This window comes from Triturus cristatus, chromosome 4_1, assembly GCF_964204655.1.
Source record: "Triturus cristatus chromosome 4_1, aTriCri1.1, whole genome shotgun sequence".
In the NCBI taxonomy this organism is placed as follows: domain Eukaryota; kingdom Metazoa; phylum Chordata; class Amphibia; order Caudata; family Salamandridae; genus Triturus; species Triturus cristatus.
In genome coordinates this window covers 932,869,528-932,886,136 of record NC_140585.1, presented here as the reverse complement: position 1 = coordinate 932,886,136, position 16,609 = coordinate 932,869,528, and the positions used below count along the sequence as shown (strand labels likewise).

Here is a 16,609-nt window from a genome sequence, read left to right as displayed (position 1 = left end):
TAAGCAGAAACACAGGTTACATAGCACCATGGCAGGGAGAAATACTGACTCCGAGTGAGGAAGGTCCCAGGTTTTCAAGTCCAAATTCTTTCAAGATTGAGAAATGATTAATGTCTTTTGAATTTTAAAATAGTTTTACTAGCTCTTGTTTTCATAATCTTGGATTCTGCCTTGATTCCAAACATTAATACATTCTCCCTTTTGGCCACTGTGTGTGCGTGGGCTGGCTGAAGAGATACTATTTACTAATGCAATTAATGAATTTGTTTAAAATTAGAAATGATATCATAATTCATGTTGCCTCTTCTTTCTCTCTTTTCATTGCCTTTCCTGAAAAACCAAGATGGGTCCAAAGAGGAGTACCCAAACCCCAACCTCCAGGATGTCATCCCCCCTTTGAGTGACAAGGGGGATGAGGCTGAGCTGGTGGAACGGGAGGAAGCCCAGGGTCCTGTCCGGCAGATCCACTTCCCTGATAATATTAACCTGCGCTGGGAGGAGTGGACGGGCTCTCTTCCCGAAGGCGCTGTCGCCATCTGGAACTCGTACACCTCGCGTACGGACTATGTCTGCGCTGAGCCTGGGTGCGCAGTGGGTTTCTACAGCCCTGCCACTGGGCCTTACTGCTATTACCCCTATGGAGACCGAGAATACCGCACCGCCACCTTCAGAGTGCTGGTCAATCTTCAGGACTTCGAGTCTCTGGAGTGGAAGTCGGGGTCCTACGGATCCATTCCTGAGAACTCCGTTGGGAGTTGCTCCAGAGTGAACATCTACGTTGGGAAGAACAAGTACGGCTTAGGAAAAGTCGACACCCATCATGAGGCGTTCTTCTTGCCTTATGAAGGCAAGGAGTATTGGTACAAGAGCTATGAGGTGTTGAGCATCTTCGCTGATTACAAGGCTCAGAAGATCTCAGATGTGCAGTACTTAAAAGATGAGGTCAAATTTTACCAGCAGCCCCCTCAACTGCTGGCTTCATCCCGGGTCATCAACAATGACTGTAAGACAGTGAAGAAGACCGCCACCCTGAGCAGAAGGACCACCGTTGAGCAGCGCTGGGACATTGGACGTTCAACAAAGTTCGGGGTCAACTCCACCATCAGTGCTGGCATCCCCAAGATTGTGGAGACATCGTTAACCATTTCAGCAGAGGTGTCCTTCGATTGGCGAGAAGGTACAACTCGCACAGAGTCTGTGACGCACATCCACTCCCTGGAGATGGAAGTCCAGCCGAACCATGTGTGTGAGGTGATTATGGAGGGGAGGGAGATGACAGCAGATATGCCTTTCACAGCCACTCTCACACGCTTTTATGGAAATGGAGAAACACGCTCTACCATGGCTCGAGGGGCCTTCATCGACGTGCAAATTGGAGCGGTGACAGTGCATGTGAAGAGATGCCAGCCCATTCCTGATGCAGAGCCATGCTATTAGGGCCATGCTCCGAGACACCTCCCACTCTGACGGTGTCCTAACATACGCCTTCATGTTGACACATACCTCTCTGGAAGACCCAGGGCCACTGTCTTAGTGCAAGCAGAAGCAATAGCAATATCTATTTCCACCTTAATCATCACTTTCCTTTACTCCCTGTTTCTCTCCACTCTCAATACATCTGATTACAGAGTGGTACCCCACCCCTTCCTCGTAATTTTAAAGAAACATTCTTTACCTTCACTTGTAGACCGTACGAAGTTTATTCCCTACTAAATGCTTACACCATAGAGAGTCTATTTGCCCATAGGGCCAGTCCAGTCCAGGATGCCTCCTATGCTAGATAGGAAACCAGGTGATGAAGCATGCCACACTAGATGGGCGAGGGCTCGTCATCCTGTTGTTACCAGCTGTCCTGCCATAACACAGTAGGGTTCCAACTTTATAATTAGGTGCACATAAGACCATATTTCTTTTCAATTTAGTTTAGGGAGGACATACGGTCTACCACACTGGTGAAATTCCCCTTTCTTCCCATGGTTTCAATATCATCACCATGTAAAACTACAGTAGATCCCACGCCAGGACTGCTATCTGGTAACCTATCCCTAAATAGCTGTGACCTGATATTCCACGCCCTCGCCGTGTATGGTTTGGTAAACACTTTGCCACTGCTTCCAGCAAACCTTTTCACTTGGCCAGATCACATGGCCGACCACCCGCTGTAGGAATCAGTGCAACAGCCAACCCCTAGACAATATCTTCTGACTCTTTATATATACTGTGGCCTTGATTAGCCTCAACAATGACCATGTCACACTCTCACAGAACAGGGACGATTTAAAATAATCACATGGTTGTGCTAAACTACCCTTATTTATGAGAACATATTTGACTGACACCTTTGCCTGCATTTGTTAACTCAAACTGGTGTCCCTTCTACCACTTCCAGAAACTAGTTCACCCCATCAGCCTGCAGATCTCAATCTTATTACTCACCCAGCCCCCCACACCCGAAGAACATTGCTGTGGAAAGACTCCTAGAGCTGCCTCCTATGTGATACTGACGCATGATCAAATACTCTTGTTCTGGTCTTATTTTCAAGTTTGGAAGTTAACTAATAAAATCCTCTCAAAAGCTCTGTGCATTCCTGACTGATTCCAAATGAGAACGTTGCCAGGCTAGGCACTGAGAGGAGCAGTGAAGGCAGCTTGTGTGATGCCTGGCAGTGCCACGGAGGGTGATTGTATACAGTGCAGTTCTGAGACTGTAAGGCTGTGGCTGTGTTAGTGGAGATTTTGGGGCCTCATTTATGGCACCTTGCTGCGCTGCCCTACGCCAAAGTGAAAGGGCAGAAATGCACCGTATTTAAGCAATATGGAACAATCCTGTCCTTTCTACCTGCGCTGGTGCCGTTTTTGCAGCCTAGCGCCAAATTAGGGACCCTTGCACCATGGTGCAAGGGTGGCTCCGGTGCAGGCAGGATTGCATGGGAAAACCCACTGCAACGCCCATGGAAGGCCTCCAGGGCACAGCGTAAGGCGACACAGCGATTTGCGCTGCCTCACCTTACTCATGATTTATGAGACCACTCAAAGCCATGCAGGGGGGCTTTGCGTGGCTTCATAAATCTTTATTCTTTACGTGGTACAAAAGTGACGCAGGGCTCTCATAAATAAGCCCCTCATAGTCTGAGGAGTTGGGAATGCCTGCATTGGGCTGATGGGAGCAGAAGGACGTGGCAGGGGCAGTGGGTGCTGACAGTGTGAAGTTGGGTAGTGCCAGTACAGTACTGTGGATGTGAATGTGAGTTGTGAGCTTGGGCAATTTGGGACTTAGGCAGTGCAAGTTCATGGATGAACATGAGATGAGGCTTGGACAGTCCCGGTGGAGTCCCTGGAGGCTGATAATGTGTGGTAACAGCAGTGTCAGTGCTGGACTGGCAGTGCGCAGCTTTACAGAGCCACCACAGGAACAAACATGCCACTTGACAGTGCCAGTGCAGGGCTGTTAGTATGAAATTTTGACGATGCCAAAGCACCACCGATAGCATGAATCTTTAGGGGCTACCAGTTCGTCCAAGGCTTGGCATTGCCAAGGCAGGTATGGTCATGTGAATCTTGGACAGCACCAGAGGTTTTGGTAGTGCCAGTGATGGACTGTCAGGCTGTTTGGACAGCGCCATTACTGGGATGAGAGTGTGAGGCTTAAGCAATGCCTGTGCAGGGCTGACTGTGCAAATCATAACCAAAGCCAGTACATTTACCTGCTGTGCCAGTGTGTGATTGAAAATGTGAGACCTTGGCAGTCTCATTGTAGACTGCTAGTATGAGTTGCGGGCACTGCTAGTGCCAGGATGGTAGTGTCGTGCTTTGGCAGTGCCAGTGCAGACTGTTAGTGTGAGGATTTGGCTGTGCAAGTGAAGGGTGATGCCGTGAAACGGGGTGTGTGCCAGTGCAGGTTTAATAGAGGAAGGCTTGGGCAGTGGCAGGAGAGACTCATAGAGTGATCCCTGGACATTTCCCCTGCAGTGGGCACTAGGGCACCTCTTGGGCACTGGCAATGGAATAATGCCAGCATGCAATGTCATACACAGGGGCCTGGGCAGTGCCAGTTTAGGCCTTATGGGGAGTGCTTGTGCACCTCTGAATGAGGCTGACAGTCTGATGCGTGGGCCCTGCCAGGTAGTACTGTAAGGCTTAGATCTGGGAGTGCCAAGGCAGGGCTACCAGTGTGAGGCTTGGACAGCGTTGGCAGACAGAGGTTAAGGACCTGTCAGTGGAGGACTGAGCGTTATGAGGCCCAGGCAGTGCCAGGTCAGTGACGACAGTAGGAGGCAGAGGTGGAGACAGGAGACAGCCATGGCCTGGCAGGTGTGAGTGGATGAATGGCAGGGCTGCTAAATAAGGGCTATTTATGTACTGCACAGACTCTTGTGGTAGTATAAGGATGCTTTACACTGAACAGCAGGCACAACAGTGTTTCTCATTAACAAACACGCGTGGAAGCAGGTGGATCAGGGCAAGGCATGATACCCATAGGTCATGCAATCAGGTAAAGATGAAAAGTGATCTTGTAAATATTGTCTGGATGCCATGAGCAAGGGTTTGGTTCTTAGGTGTGCAGACAGAGAGTTACAAAAAGAAACTGCTGCTCCAGACAAGGATTGCTGTTGGACTTCCGCCATTATGCACGCATTCTGATGTGTTGATTGCTGGTGAGACAACACCATAAATGTAAGGCTGGGTGAATTCAGTGGCTGATGAATGCATAGACTGACTGACTGACTGATGGATGGGTGCATTCATTGGCTGATGGATGAATGTATTAATCCACGGAGGGTTGCATGCATCCATTGATTGACGAGAGGAAGCACTGATTGATAGCTGGATTGTTGCCTTGATTGGTTGATGGAAGAATGCTTGGCTAGATTCTTGGATACATGCGTTCATTGATGGAGGGATGATGGAAACATTGAATGAATGTTGGATTTTCTGCGAACAGATCCTCACTGACACCCATTGGATGGATATTGAGACCGTTTTATTTTAAACAACAGTACAAATCAAGCACAAATTGCAAAAAAGCCACTTCCTATTTACATATGGTCCCATGAACAATGCCACGGGGAAGGCACAAACCCTGCCAGTCCTGTCAGCTGTCCAACATTCACCGTATGGCACTGGCAGTCAAACGATACACATTGTCAGCACACTCAAGAGCGCAGCAGCATTATGCTGAAACTAACAGCAGCATCTGGTAGGGGCACGGTAATCCTGTGGCCCTTCTCCAATAAAGATCTACGTTTTCATCTGTGTTCACAGTTATCCCTGGACCATGAGCACTGACGCTGACCATCCATTCCTAAAGCGCTCCTCAGGAGCCAGAGTGATCACTGGCACTTGAACTCCCACAATGACCATCCACTCCTGGGGAGTCGGAGGGACCCTATTGGTTGAGACTGACATTCAGTCGTGCAGATCTCGAGTCACCTTCGAGGCCCGGTGTGCTCTTGGGCCCCTGAAGATTGTAAATCCTCTTTGCCCCATGAAACTGCCTCTGGTGTCACTTCCCTTACATCATGCCTATTCGTCTTCGTCCTTACTCAACCAGGACATTCACCTGGCCCTCATCGAGTGAAAACAACACAGTGTGAACATCTCTTTATGAGGGAATCTACTCAGAGGAAAGTGATATGGCCTGGGGAGGTGAACATAAAGCACACACATATATATTGCACATTATTCTATGCACGGCGCTGTGCTATCGAAAGCCTGTGTATATACATGGCACCAGCTTACAGAAACTTGCTCTGTATCTTTACTTAATCGAACATTTCTTTCCCTCATCTCAGGCCTCTCACTGTTGTTCCCTTCAATTTTGCAATATTCCTTACAAGGCCTCTCGCCCTCCTTCCCATTCCACAAAGTTCCTTCCCGCATCTGCATCAGCTCCCTCCCTTTCCTGCAGCACTTCTCTCATTTTCCCTTGAGGGAAAGATGCCTTACAGAGTCTCTTCCCCACTCGTAGCTGAAGTCATTTCGATCTGTTTGCCCCATCCTGTTTTGGAGGATTCCCCATTGGAATAGAAAGCTCTGCCCTTCGGCCCCAGTGGCACAATACCACGCTGCCCACAGACCTCCACGGACATTGGCTCAGTGGAAGCCCAGCGGCTCTCACAGGTATCTTGGCTGAAGCCCCAGCTGCAGCATGGCTTTCTCTGCAGTAAGCGGAGTGCTCCAAACCGCATACCCCCTGGTTACTCTTGCAACAAGCCAGGCGTTGGAAGACAGATGCAGTGGCGTGGAAGCATCTTCCATGTCAAGGAAGTGACGTATGGGTCTGTACTGGAAACCCAACCTGCAAGGGTAGCCTGGAGCCAACAGTACTAGGCGATACATTCAAGCATTCTTTCTCAGCTAAATTACAATACACAGCAGGATAGCTCTTTAAAGACTCCAGAGGAAAAACACACACGATAGGTCTGATGAAACCAACATGCTCCAAGGCACACAAGTGCCTTTGTTCCATGTCCATGCTTTTTGTACAGCCGCAGACCAGATCGGATCTCAGTGCCTCTCAGTGGTAACGACTCGTTTGGCACTGCCTTTTTTGAGAAGTGTTCGATGCAGTAATCCGACCAAACCGTGCAGCGTTGGCTAAAGTCACTAAGAGCAGGAAGGTTCTGTGACTGAGTTACAAGCATTTCTAACAAGGCTGGACAGTCAGTACCTGACAGATCAGAGGAAATACTCAGGAAGTACCAGGTGAATAGAGGTTATATACATATGTCAGTTGGATCCGGTGAGAAACCGCAGGTCTCTGTGGAAGTATTGACAGAGGAAGATTGAGTGCTGGAATGTCTAAAAACCACACGTCATTTACCCATCATGCACCTCTACTTGCAATGGATTACTATCCTGTGAGGAATTTGAAGGACCGCAGACCTGGCGTGGTCCAGAGTGGCAGCACGCTATCCCCTCACACACTGTTCTTATCTCTCTCACATACTGACCTCACACACATTAAACCTATCCCAGGCAATATCACACACTACTCCTATCTACCGCTCCCTCATATTCACCCTATCTACATTTTCCTCTTGTACATGTGTACTCTCTCTGTCCACAATAGCCCTCATGCATACACCTGTCATTCTCTCTCTGCCACACACACACACACACACACTGTCTTTGTCAAGCCTGTGTACTCGTCTTATGCATGCACTATCCCTAGCATCCTCTCTTGCACACTATCCTCTACAGCCCTCCGTGTGCCTTCTCTAGACACTATGTCGCCGGTTGTTAATCATTGTCACAATATGGGTCAGGTCCAGGCTGTTCATCATCACCTCCATGAACTCCCCATCCTTCCTGGCGCCTTCCACAAACTCGTCCAGAGAGAGTTCACCTGTGGATGATAGAGAGGCCAAAGGGTCAGCGTGTGGTGTGCACCAGCGTATGAATGGGGCAAACGAGCATGCAAGAGAAAGGTTTGCAAAGAACGGTGATTGCCTGGCACTGATCCCTCAGATCTTCCACTGACTCTAAGGACCTGCATCCTCCTTATCCCTGGTCTTTCCACCCTGTTTCTCTCTTCAGGCTACCTATATTCCTGTAGGTAGTCTGGATAGATCCAAGACAACTGTGTACTGCTTGGTAGCATTCATTCACAACATATGTATCCCAGCGGCGTCTTTCCCCCAGACTTCTTCTGTTCCCTAATGGTGCCTCTTTCCCTAACAACTAGCCCAGACTGCCTCTTCTCTTTCGGGCCACCTATGTTATTTCATGTATTGTAGACATCTCTCCCCTCCTGATTTGTCTTCTCGCTCTAGCCTTTCCCTTTCTTTGCCTCATCTCACCACCGCACTCTCCTATACTTGACCACCTCATTAATTTATCCTCTACTTAACCCCATCATGGCTCGCTCCTCCACCTGATCCCAGCACCACCTTCTCCTCTACAAGACCCTAGCACTGCCCTCTTCTCGTCCAGGTCCCACCAAACATGCTCTCTCCTCCACCTGACCACCCTATGAATCTCTCTTCTACTTGACTTCATCATGGCTCTCCCCTCCACTGGAGTCCTCCACGGACTTCTATCTCTGATCTCACCATGGTTCTCTCCTCCATCTGATCCCAGCACTACTCCTCTAGAAGACGCTAGCACTTGCCTCTCCTTGTCTGTGTCCCACCACAAGTTCCCTCCCCACATTTTCTCCTAAAGTAAATCCCCAAAAGTTTCTCCTTTATGAAACCACAATACACAGTGTGAAATCTGGATTTCCACTTTCTGATGCTTTCATAGAACGAGGCTATCCCGCTGCTCTTCCTTGAAGGGAATTAAGGTTAGGGGAAGGACTAGCAGAGATGGAAGGTAAGTAGATTAGGAACAGGGGATGTAGAGATGGTGGGCTGAGATGTAGTAGTGTGTGAGAGTGAAACATAGGAAGAATGAAATGTGAGATTGAAAGACAGGAAGCATGAAAAGTGGGAGGTGTGGTGTATAACAAAGATGGAGGTGAAGCAGGGTGGTCAGGTTGTGGTGGGGAGGGGGCTGGAGCAAGGGAGAAGCGGAACGGATAGGGGTTGAAGGCCTGCTAGTAAGAGAGACAGAGAGGCAGACTAGCAGGATGGAGATGAGAAGATGACTGAAACGCGAAAGTAAGGAAAATAGCGCTGAGTGTGGAAGGCTGAATAACAAGCAGGTAGGGTGGGTAGTAACAGACGTACTAAAAATCAGTGTTCACCCTGAATATCGACCCCTGAAGTTCGATGGGACAGACTATAGAGGACAAAATAACCCCAAAAATATTGAAAGGTAACTAAGTCTACATTTTCTATACCTAACTTCATATATATGTACCTACGCGGTACATATATTTTCAAAGGGAGACATCCGTTACAACACGGTCTTTACACTGCAATACGTTTACAACGTAGCCATTACAACGCAAGTCGTAACAACGACTTGCGCTGGATGGTGCTATACACTAAGGAATAGTATGATTTACTATTCCAACGCCCTCCCTACTGTTACGTGGGCTGGAGTTGGAATAGTAAATCGTACTATTCCTAAGTCCAGCGCCCTCCAGCGCAAGTCGTTGTCACGACTTGCGTTGTAATGACTGCATTGCAGACGCATCGCGGTGTAAACGCTGCGATGTAACGTCATACATTCATTTTCAAAGCAGGTCAATGTGGAGTTAGGAATAGTAAATCCATACTTCTCCATATGCCCTTACCTTTCAATATTTTGTCCCTCGATATTCTGTCCTTGATATTTTTATATGACGATATTATGGGTGTCGATATTCAGAAATACAGTCCTCAAAATCAAACAGGTTGGAGGAGAAGTGGAGGGAATTGGCCACATATAACAATAAAAAGTTTTGAAATGAAAATAAGACGAGCCTCACCATCGCCGTTGACGTCGATCTTGTCAAAAACACGGTTGGTAAACTCCTCTGCAGAGCATTCATGCTCACAGCCACTGATAGCACGAACAGCCTAGAATTAAAGAGAGAGAGAGGGGATAGTGAGACAATTAGGTAGAATAGAGTGTGAGGTAGAACAGCAAGAGTGAGAGAGATAGGCAAGAGGGTGAGGTGGGGAGGATGGCAATAGATTGAGCAGCAACTGACGGATTTAACTGAGAAAGAAATGAAGAGGGTTGAGAGATAGACTACGATTCAGAATGAGATAATCATGTGGGAAAGATTAAGAAAAATTGGGAAAGAGGTAAGGAAGAGAAGAAGAAGTGGGCGAGAAGATTAAATATAGAGTGAGACAGAAAGGGAAAGAAAAGCTTCCTAAAGGCAGAGAAATGGTGGCATACAAAGGTAACATGAAAAAGAAAGCTAGGAATACGATGTGAGAGAATGGTGGGAGGGATGTATTAAAAAGGCAAGCGGTGAGCTAGGGATGTGTGAGAAAGTGAGAGAGAGACAGGAGACACATTATATAGAGAGACATCTCTTCGATACACCATTTAGTGATCTAGAAAGGGCATATTTTCCCTTTTGAAAGGGGTGGATCATTTTAGATTTAGTTTAATGATCGCAGTCATTCATGACAACTCTACTAGCACCATAAGATTCTGTCAGTGAGCTGTTGGGATCCGTACTGGCAGGATGTGTCGTGTCGTGGGGCTTTGATACCTGGAATAAACCCATACTCAAACGTGCTTTGCTTTGTGGACCTACTTGAACCATCACAGTAGTAAGGCAGTTATTTGTGTGGTCCCAAATGTACCATCATGAATGACAGAAATGTTCGTTGAGAGCCAAAACAAAACCTTCACATTCTCAACGCACCACCAGCACTATACATGGCCTAGTGCATGTCACCCAGGAGAGAGTCATTGATGGAGAGTGCTTCGGCTTCATGGATTCTACCCAGGTCCAGATTTGACTCTGCCAGATATGACTTTGAGTCAGCTATCCATTCAGACTTACTGGCCTTCCACCATGCCTGTAGAAATGAACACTGTGAATTACAACCAGACAGTGGCGGCTGGCATAAACAGGTAAGGGGGTGTGGAATGCGCACAAATACAATTAAAAAATATGAAAATAAACTGGCACGCTCGCACAAATAAAAATCAAAAAGTGTAAAAATAAATGGGCATGTCAGCACAAATAAAATAAAAAATTATAAAAGTAAACTTACGTAGGAAAGGACCTGCTCCCGACCTCTTGCGACTAAAGCTTGGCCACCATGAAACTCCCTACACCAATCCTGGCGCTGCTCTCATACTGTGAGAGCAGCGTCCTGATTGGAGTGAGCGGCCTCACTCGATGCTCCCAAGGACACTGTAGCCCTGCACTTAGTCTAACCCAGCTGTCTTAAGACAGCAATAGTTGGGTTAGGGGTACCAAAGAGCGCATGTCTGTCTGGCCGTCTCAAGACGGCCAGCCAAAGGAACATATGCATTTTGAAAAGTGCAGAAACAGCTCACCCTCCTCCCTGCTGCTGTCATCCAGCAGCACCCCCTCCCCGCCTCCCCGTCCTGACATTTAGTTAAGGATGGGAGGATGGCAATTAATAATAAATTACCATTTTATTTTTCATCTCAGGCTTTGGGGGAATTTTTAAGTGGGTGCGACACTCAAACGGAGGAACCACCCCTGCAACCGTTTAGCTTTCACTAAAACGGGAGTATAGTGTCATTGGCATGCAAGGAACAATTTCAGCGTTTGAGGGGGATCTCACATGAGGTCACTGACAAAGCATCCCTACTTTAGGGACACATGTCTGATACCCACAACCAAGACTCCTCTAAATTTGACGGGCATTGATGGAATATCTCCCCCAAATGCATCCTCCTGTGATTGATGCAGCCACTTTGATGGAGACACGGGTGACACCCTATCAGTACATCCTTAATATTGTGGATTTTCTAAAGCTACTTTGGTAGATGTAGAACTTTTGCTATTTGGGTGTATGGAATGTATACTAGCTGAACTATAAAGCAGGGCAGAAAGTGAAATCAGTGCCCCCATAGAGTTGCAAAAGGTTTGTTCATTAAAACAACAATGTAGAACCTTCCCTTTAATATGTTATTGTAAACTGTAGTTCTGACATGAGAGGAAGGGCATGGGCTAGCCTGTTTTAAGTAGGTAAAGCACCTAAAATCTATTGTTTAAATAGTCTTGTATACCTGGAAAGCAAGGAGGTATTATAAAAGCCAGCTGAAAGGATCACAAGATGTCTACTTGTGTCCCTGTCGGAAGAAAGGAGTGACTGGAGTGGATACCATCTTCAGTAAAGAGTTCGTAAAAGAAAAACATGCCTAAAGGAAGGAAGGACAAGAATTGGCAGGCCATCGTCCTGGCTTGCATTTTAAACCCTGACTAAAACATTAAAGATTGCTGCGTAAAAAATAAATAATAACAAGGATTGCTTTCTCTATACAATTTATCTATGAGAGAAATAATTTAATTTGTGATGATTGAGTGTACTTTTGAGATGTTGAATCGTCCTTCATGCAATACAATGCAAGTATATGGAATGATGCACCACTCGGCCAATAGCATCCGGTGAGTGAAAAGTACTCCACAGTGTGGATCAAAAGCCCATTATATATATATATATATATATATATATATATATATATATATATATATATATATATATATATTATCTACTGCGGTCGCCAGTAGATAGTTATAGTTAGGACCGTGTTTCCATAGGAAATCCGCAACATTCTATTTGGAATAACTTTGGCGCCGGTCGACGAATCCTCGCGAAATTTTCAAAACTAATGGGGCGCTACGCTCCGCTCCTACCCTGAAAGTCTCGGGGGGATTCGTCAAGCGGGGGCTGAGAAAAAAGGGGGGTCCCAAAACGCGTTTTCCCCATGCATTTTCCCATAGGACCTTTAGTCCGAGCTACAGCCCGAACGGCTGAACAGAATTACTTGAAATTTGGCAGAGAGGTAGTCCTCAGGTCAAGGATGTACCTTTTGTAGGTCTGGTGTAAATCTGTTCAGTAGGTCCTGAGAAAATAGCATTTAAATCAATATATATATCTGTAAGCGCGCCCACAGAGCGCGCACGGTGCGCGAAGCGCACCGTGCGCGCAGGGTGTGCGCACAGTGAAAAACCAGAAAAAAAAATAAAAAATAAATACATAACTTAGCATTTAAAAAAACGTACAAATTCACTGAAAAAAACCATAGGTTTCACACACGTTATAGTTAGGAATTATCATTTACAAAACCTTGCAAATTCACTTAAAAAACCATAGGTTTCACACATGTTATAGTTAGCTGTACATTTCACTCGTAAAAAACCAATGAAATTCCACGTTATAGTTAGATCAGGTAACTATAACTTGCGCGACCGCAATCCACAATGTGTAATTTCAGATGTCATCATTGATGTCATGAGTGATGTCACTGACCATGTCATGAGTGATGTAATATGTGACGTCATCAGCAGTTTATTGTGGGCGCGCAAGTTATAGTTACCTGATCTAACTATAACGTGGAATTTCATTGGTTTTTTACGAGTGAAATGTACAGCTAACTATAACATGTGTGAAACCTATGGTTTTTTAAGTGAATATATATATATATATATATATATCCCAAACACCAGTTCCGGTTCTGTAGAGGCTGTCAAGCGGGCGGTCTGGCTAGAGTTACCGGATAACCCAAATGTATCAAAAATCTTCCTCCCAGTCAGTAGGAAATGCCAGACACTCCAATATGCTGCAAATACGTTTTTAATGACAAAACGACGCGTTTCGGCTTACGCCTTCATCACGTTCTACAAAGCTACAGTTCCTTATTTAAATACATTTACAAAAATAGATGCCTCCAACGAACGAGACCCACACAGGTAGGTATGCTGTCAATTTTATTTTTGAGCTTACAGCATGAACACGGCAGTCTTTAAAGTCATTTTTCAGGCCAACACGTTTCGGGCTACCGCCCTTCGTCCAGGGCCAATCAAAGTCGTACTGCTGGCAGGAGGATGCACTTATCATCCACAATGATACCACCCCCAGTGGGTGTGGCCGCTTGCTCTCGCTAAGCCTCCTGGTACCTGAAGTGCATTCAGCGTTTCTCCTCCAGTGAGGTGACAAATCAGAACGACCAATGCCAAAAATAAAATCCCCAGTGGGTGGCTTTAGAGTGCAGTCAATGTTCTGCTGACTTTTCACAGCTTCCAAAAGCAGCGCCTGTCCCCGCACCATGCATGCCGGTTGGCATCATCAGGGTCTGCAACGCAGCAGGGCCGCATCCACGGCTGAGACAGACCGTAAAATATCCAACAAATAGTTGCCTCCAACGAACGAGGCCCACACAGGTCGGTATGATGTCAAATTTATTTGGAAGCTTACAGCACGAACACGGCAGTCTTCGGATGAAGGGCGGGAGCCCGAAACGCGTTGGTCTGAAAAATGACTTTAAAACAGCGCGTAAGCTCCCAAATAAATTTGACAGCATACCTACCTGTGTGGGCCTTGTTTGTTGGAGGCAGCTATTTGTTATAAATATATATATATTCACTGAAAAAACCAAAGGTTTCAGGGGCGTTATAGTTAGGAATTGGCATTTAAAAAACCTTAGAAATTCACTGAAAAAACCATAGTTTTCAGGGGCGTTATAGTTAGCTGGACATTTCCCTCGTACAAAACCCTAGAAATTCCCCCGTTATAGTTAGTTCAGCTAACTGTAACTCGCGCCCCCGCAATGCACTGCTGATGACGTCACATATTACATCACTCATGACATGGTCAGTGACATCACTGATGACATCACTGATGACATCTGAAATGACATCACTGATGACATCACTGATGTGATAAATTAGTGCATTTTCTCACACCCTTTGATATACTCAATCAAAATTTCAGACGTCCATTCTCAAAACCATAGATACTCCAATACCAATAACTACATGTCCACTCATTGACTCTTAGATCTACACACACATCCACTCACTCACCTGTACAGTCACTCATACTTACAGTCACTCAGTACAGGACTATCATATGCATTTATACACCTACATAGACACTCACACACCACCAATCATCCATAGAGGTACTCTCACACCTAGTCAGTCATGCAAATAATTAATCACACTCCCATTTACTCACCTATGCAGTTATACACACACAAGTTCACTTACTCATAAAAATAGTACCACATTCTTACGCTCTTATACAATCACTGATACAAGCACACACTCATCCATACAGCCACTCTCACAATCACACACTCTCACATATACCCACTTATATACTCTTACACACATATATACTGCCTTTCACATATGTAGTTACTCACACATGTACCACTGAGATATACATTCAATCACTAACACACCCATACATACACTCACCCAACCATATAGTCCATCACAGATGCACTCTTAAAACCATGCACCCATAGAATCACCCACTCACACATGTATGCACAGAGTCACACACACCCCACCCACACAAACACTCAGGCACCCATACAGATACTCAGACAACCAATCAATAACCCATAGAGACACTCATATAGCTATTCACAAAACCATGCAACCGCTTATACACCAACAGACAGACAGATACAGACATTCACACAGTTTAGTCACTAGTCTGCAGTAAGATACGTTTAATGACTCACTTATAGAGTCAGTCACACACCTACTAAATCATCCATTCACACACTTATACACCCACTCATTCTTCCATAGGGTTTTCCCTATATATATATTAAACATATTTAAAATTTACAGAAACACACACTCACTGGATGACGTCATCAGTGATGTCATTTCAGATGTCATCAGTGATGTCATCAGTGATGTCACTGACCATGTCATGAGTGATGTAATAAGTGACGTCATCAGCAGTGCATTGCGGGGGCGCGAGTTATAGTTAGCTGAACTAACTATAATGGGGGAATTTCTAGGGTTTTGTATGAGGGAAATGTCCAGCTAACTATAACGCCCCTGAAACCTATGTTTTTTTCAGTGAATTTCTAAGGTTTTTTAAATGCCAATTCCTAACTATAACACCCCTGAAACCTTTGGTTTTTTCAGTGAATTTCAAAGGTTTTTTAAATGCCAATTCCTAACTATAACGTGCATGAAACCTATGGATTTTTCAGTGTATTTCAATGGTTTTTTAAATTCTAATTCCTATCTATAACTTATCTCTAAAGATATCATGTTTAATGATTTTCATTGGATTTCTATATTTTTCAATTTCAGTGTGTCAATTTCATTAATTAGGTGTTTTTTGAAATTCTTTTTTAACACTATTTTTTTAACCTATTTTTTCATTTAAATCTTTTCAATATTAAAAAATATTCTTTGTTTTTATTGGGTTTTTCAAACATATTTTTTAAATATTTGTAAAAATATTTTTTTAACTATATGTTCAAATCTTTATTTTATATATATTTTTTCCATGTTTTTTGGATCCGCGCACCCTATGCGCACCGTTCTCTGGGTACGTGTTTAGTGCGCGATCGCAATGCGACCGGTACGCGACTCCCAGCCTATACGCGACACGTTCGATGTACGTAACGCGACGTTTACGCGCTTCCACGTTGCGTCATATGCGTGTATGACGCGGTAGGTGCGCGGATCCCGCAAAATATTTAACATTTAAAAAAACATATATATATGTATTTCATGTGAATATTAATTGAAGACAAACTCTAAACTAGTCTTAAAAGTAATATATTTTTACATCTAATCCTATATTTATTTTTAATTCAATATCGCGGATGCGCGCTGGGTGTGTGCTGCGTAAGCACAGGGTGCGCGGATCCCATGTGACCTGCAAAAAAAGAGATTTGATTGGTTCATTACACTTCCTGTTCTAACTATTGAAAGACCCCACCCATTTCAATCATTCTTCTTCATTTAGCTCTAACTTTTTTCTCCTAACAATGGCTTCAGGGCAGCAGGCATCACCTGCATCTCCTCATACATCTGAGGATGAATTTTTGGAGGAGCCACCCCGCACACCACGTTTTTCTTCAGTGGTGTGGACATTTTTTACTTTTCCCGAGGGGCAAACGAAGACCAATGCCACCTTGGTCACGTGCAAGATTTGTAAAAAAGTGCTGGCTCGAGGGGATCCGACAAAGAAATACTCATGCGGGACAGCCAGCATAATTAAGCACCTACGGACCCTTCATCCTGTCAATCTTG

The 16,609-nt window shown here is 45.2% G+C and overlaps 2 protein-coding genes across 2 annotated transcripts in view; one reads left to right on the top strand and one right to left on the bottom strand.

Annotated features, from left to right (window-relative positions):
* The window catches only part of LOC146855853 (natterin-3-like), a 32,143-nt gene extending 29,566 nt beyond the window's left edge, over nt 1-2,577 (top strand). The window contains exon 3 of the mRNA XM_085653795.1: nt 344-2,577. Within this exon, the coding sequence (XP_085509921.1) occupies nt 344-1,437 (1,094 nt within the window). The 3' untranslated portion in view covers nt 1,438-2,577. The remainder of the gene's footprint in view (nt 1-343) is intronic.
* Nucleotides 2,578-4,969: 2,392 nt separating this feature from the next.
* LOC146855852 (guanylyl cyclase-activating protein 1-like) overlaps nt 4,970-16,609 on the bottom strand; it is a 198,590-nt gene continuing 186,950 nt past the window's right edge. Inside the window, exons 3-4 of the mRNA XM_085650669.1 lie at nt 9,359-9,449; nt 4,970-7,348 (exon numbers count right to left, since the gene is read on the bottom strand). Of these exons, the coding sequence (XP_085506795.1) occupies nt 7,221-7,348; nt 9,359-9,449 (219 nt within the window). The 3' untranslated portion in view covers nt 4,970-7,220. The remainder of the gene's footprint in view (nt 7,349-9,358; nt 9,450-16,609) is intronic.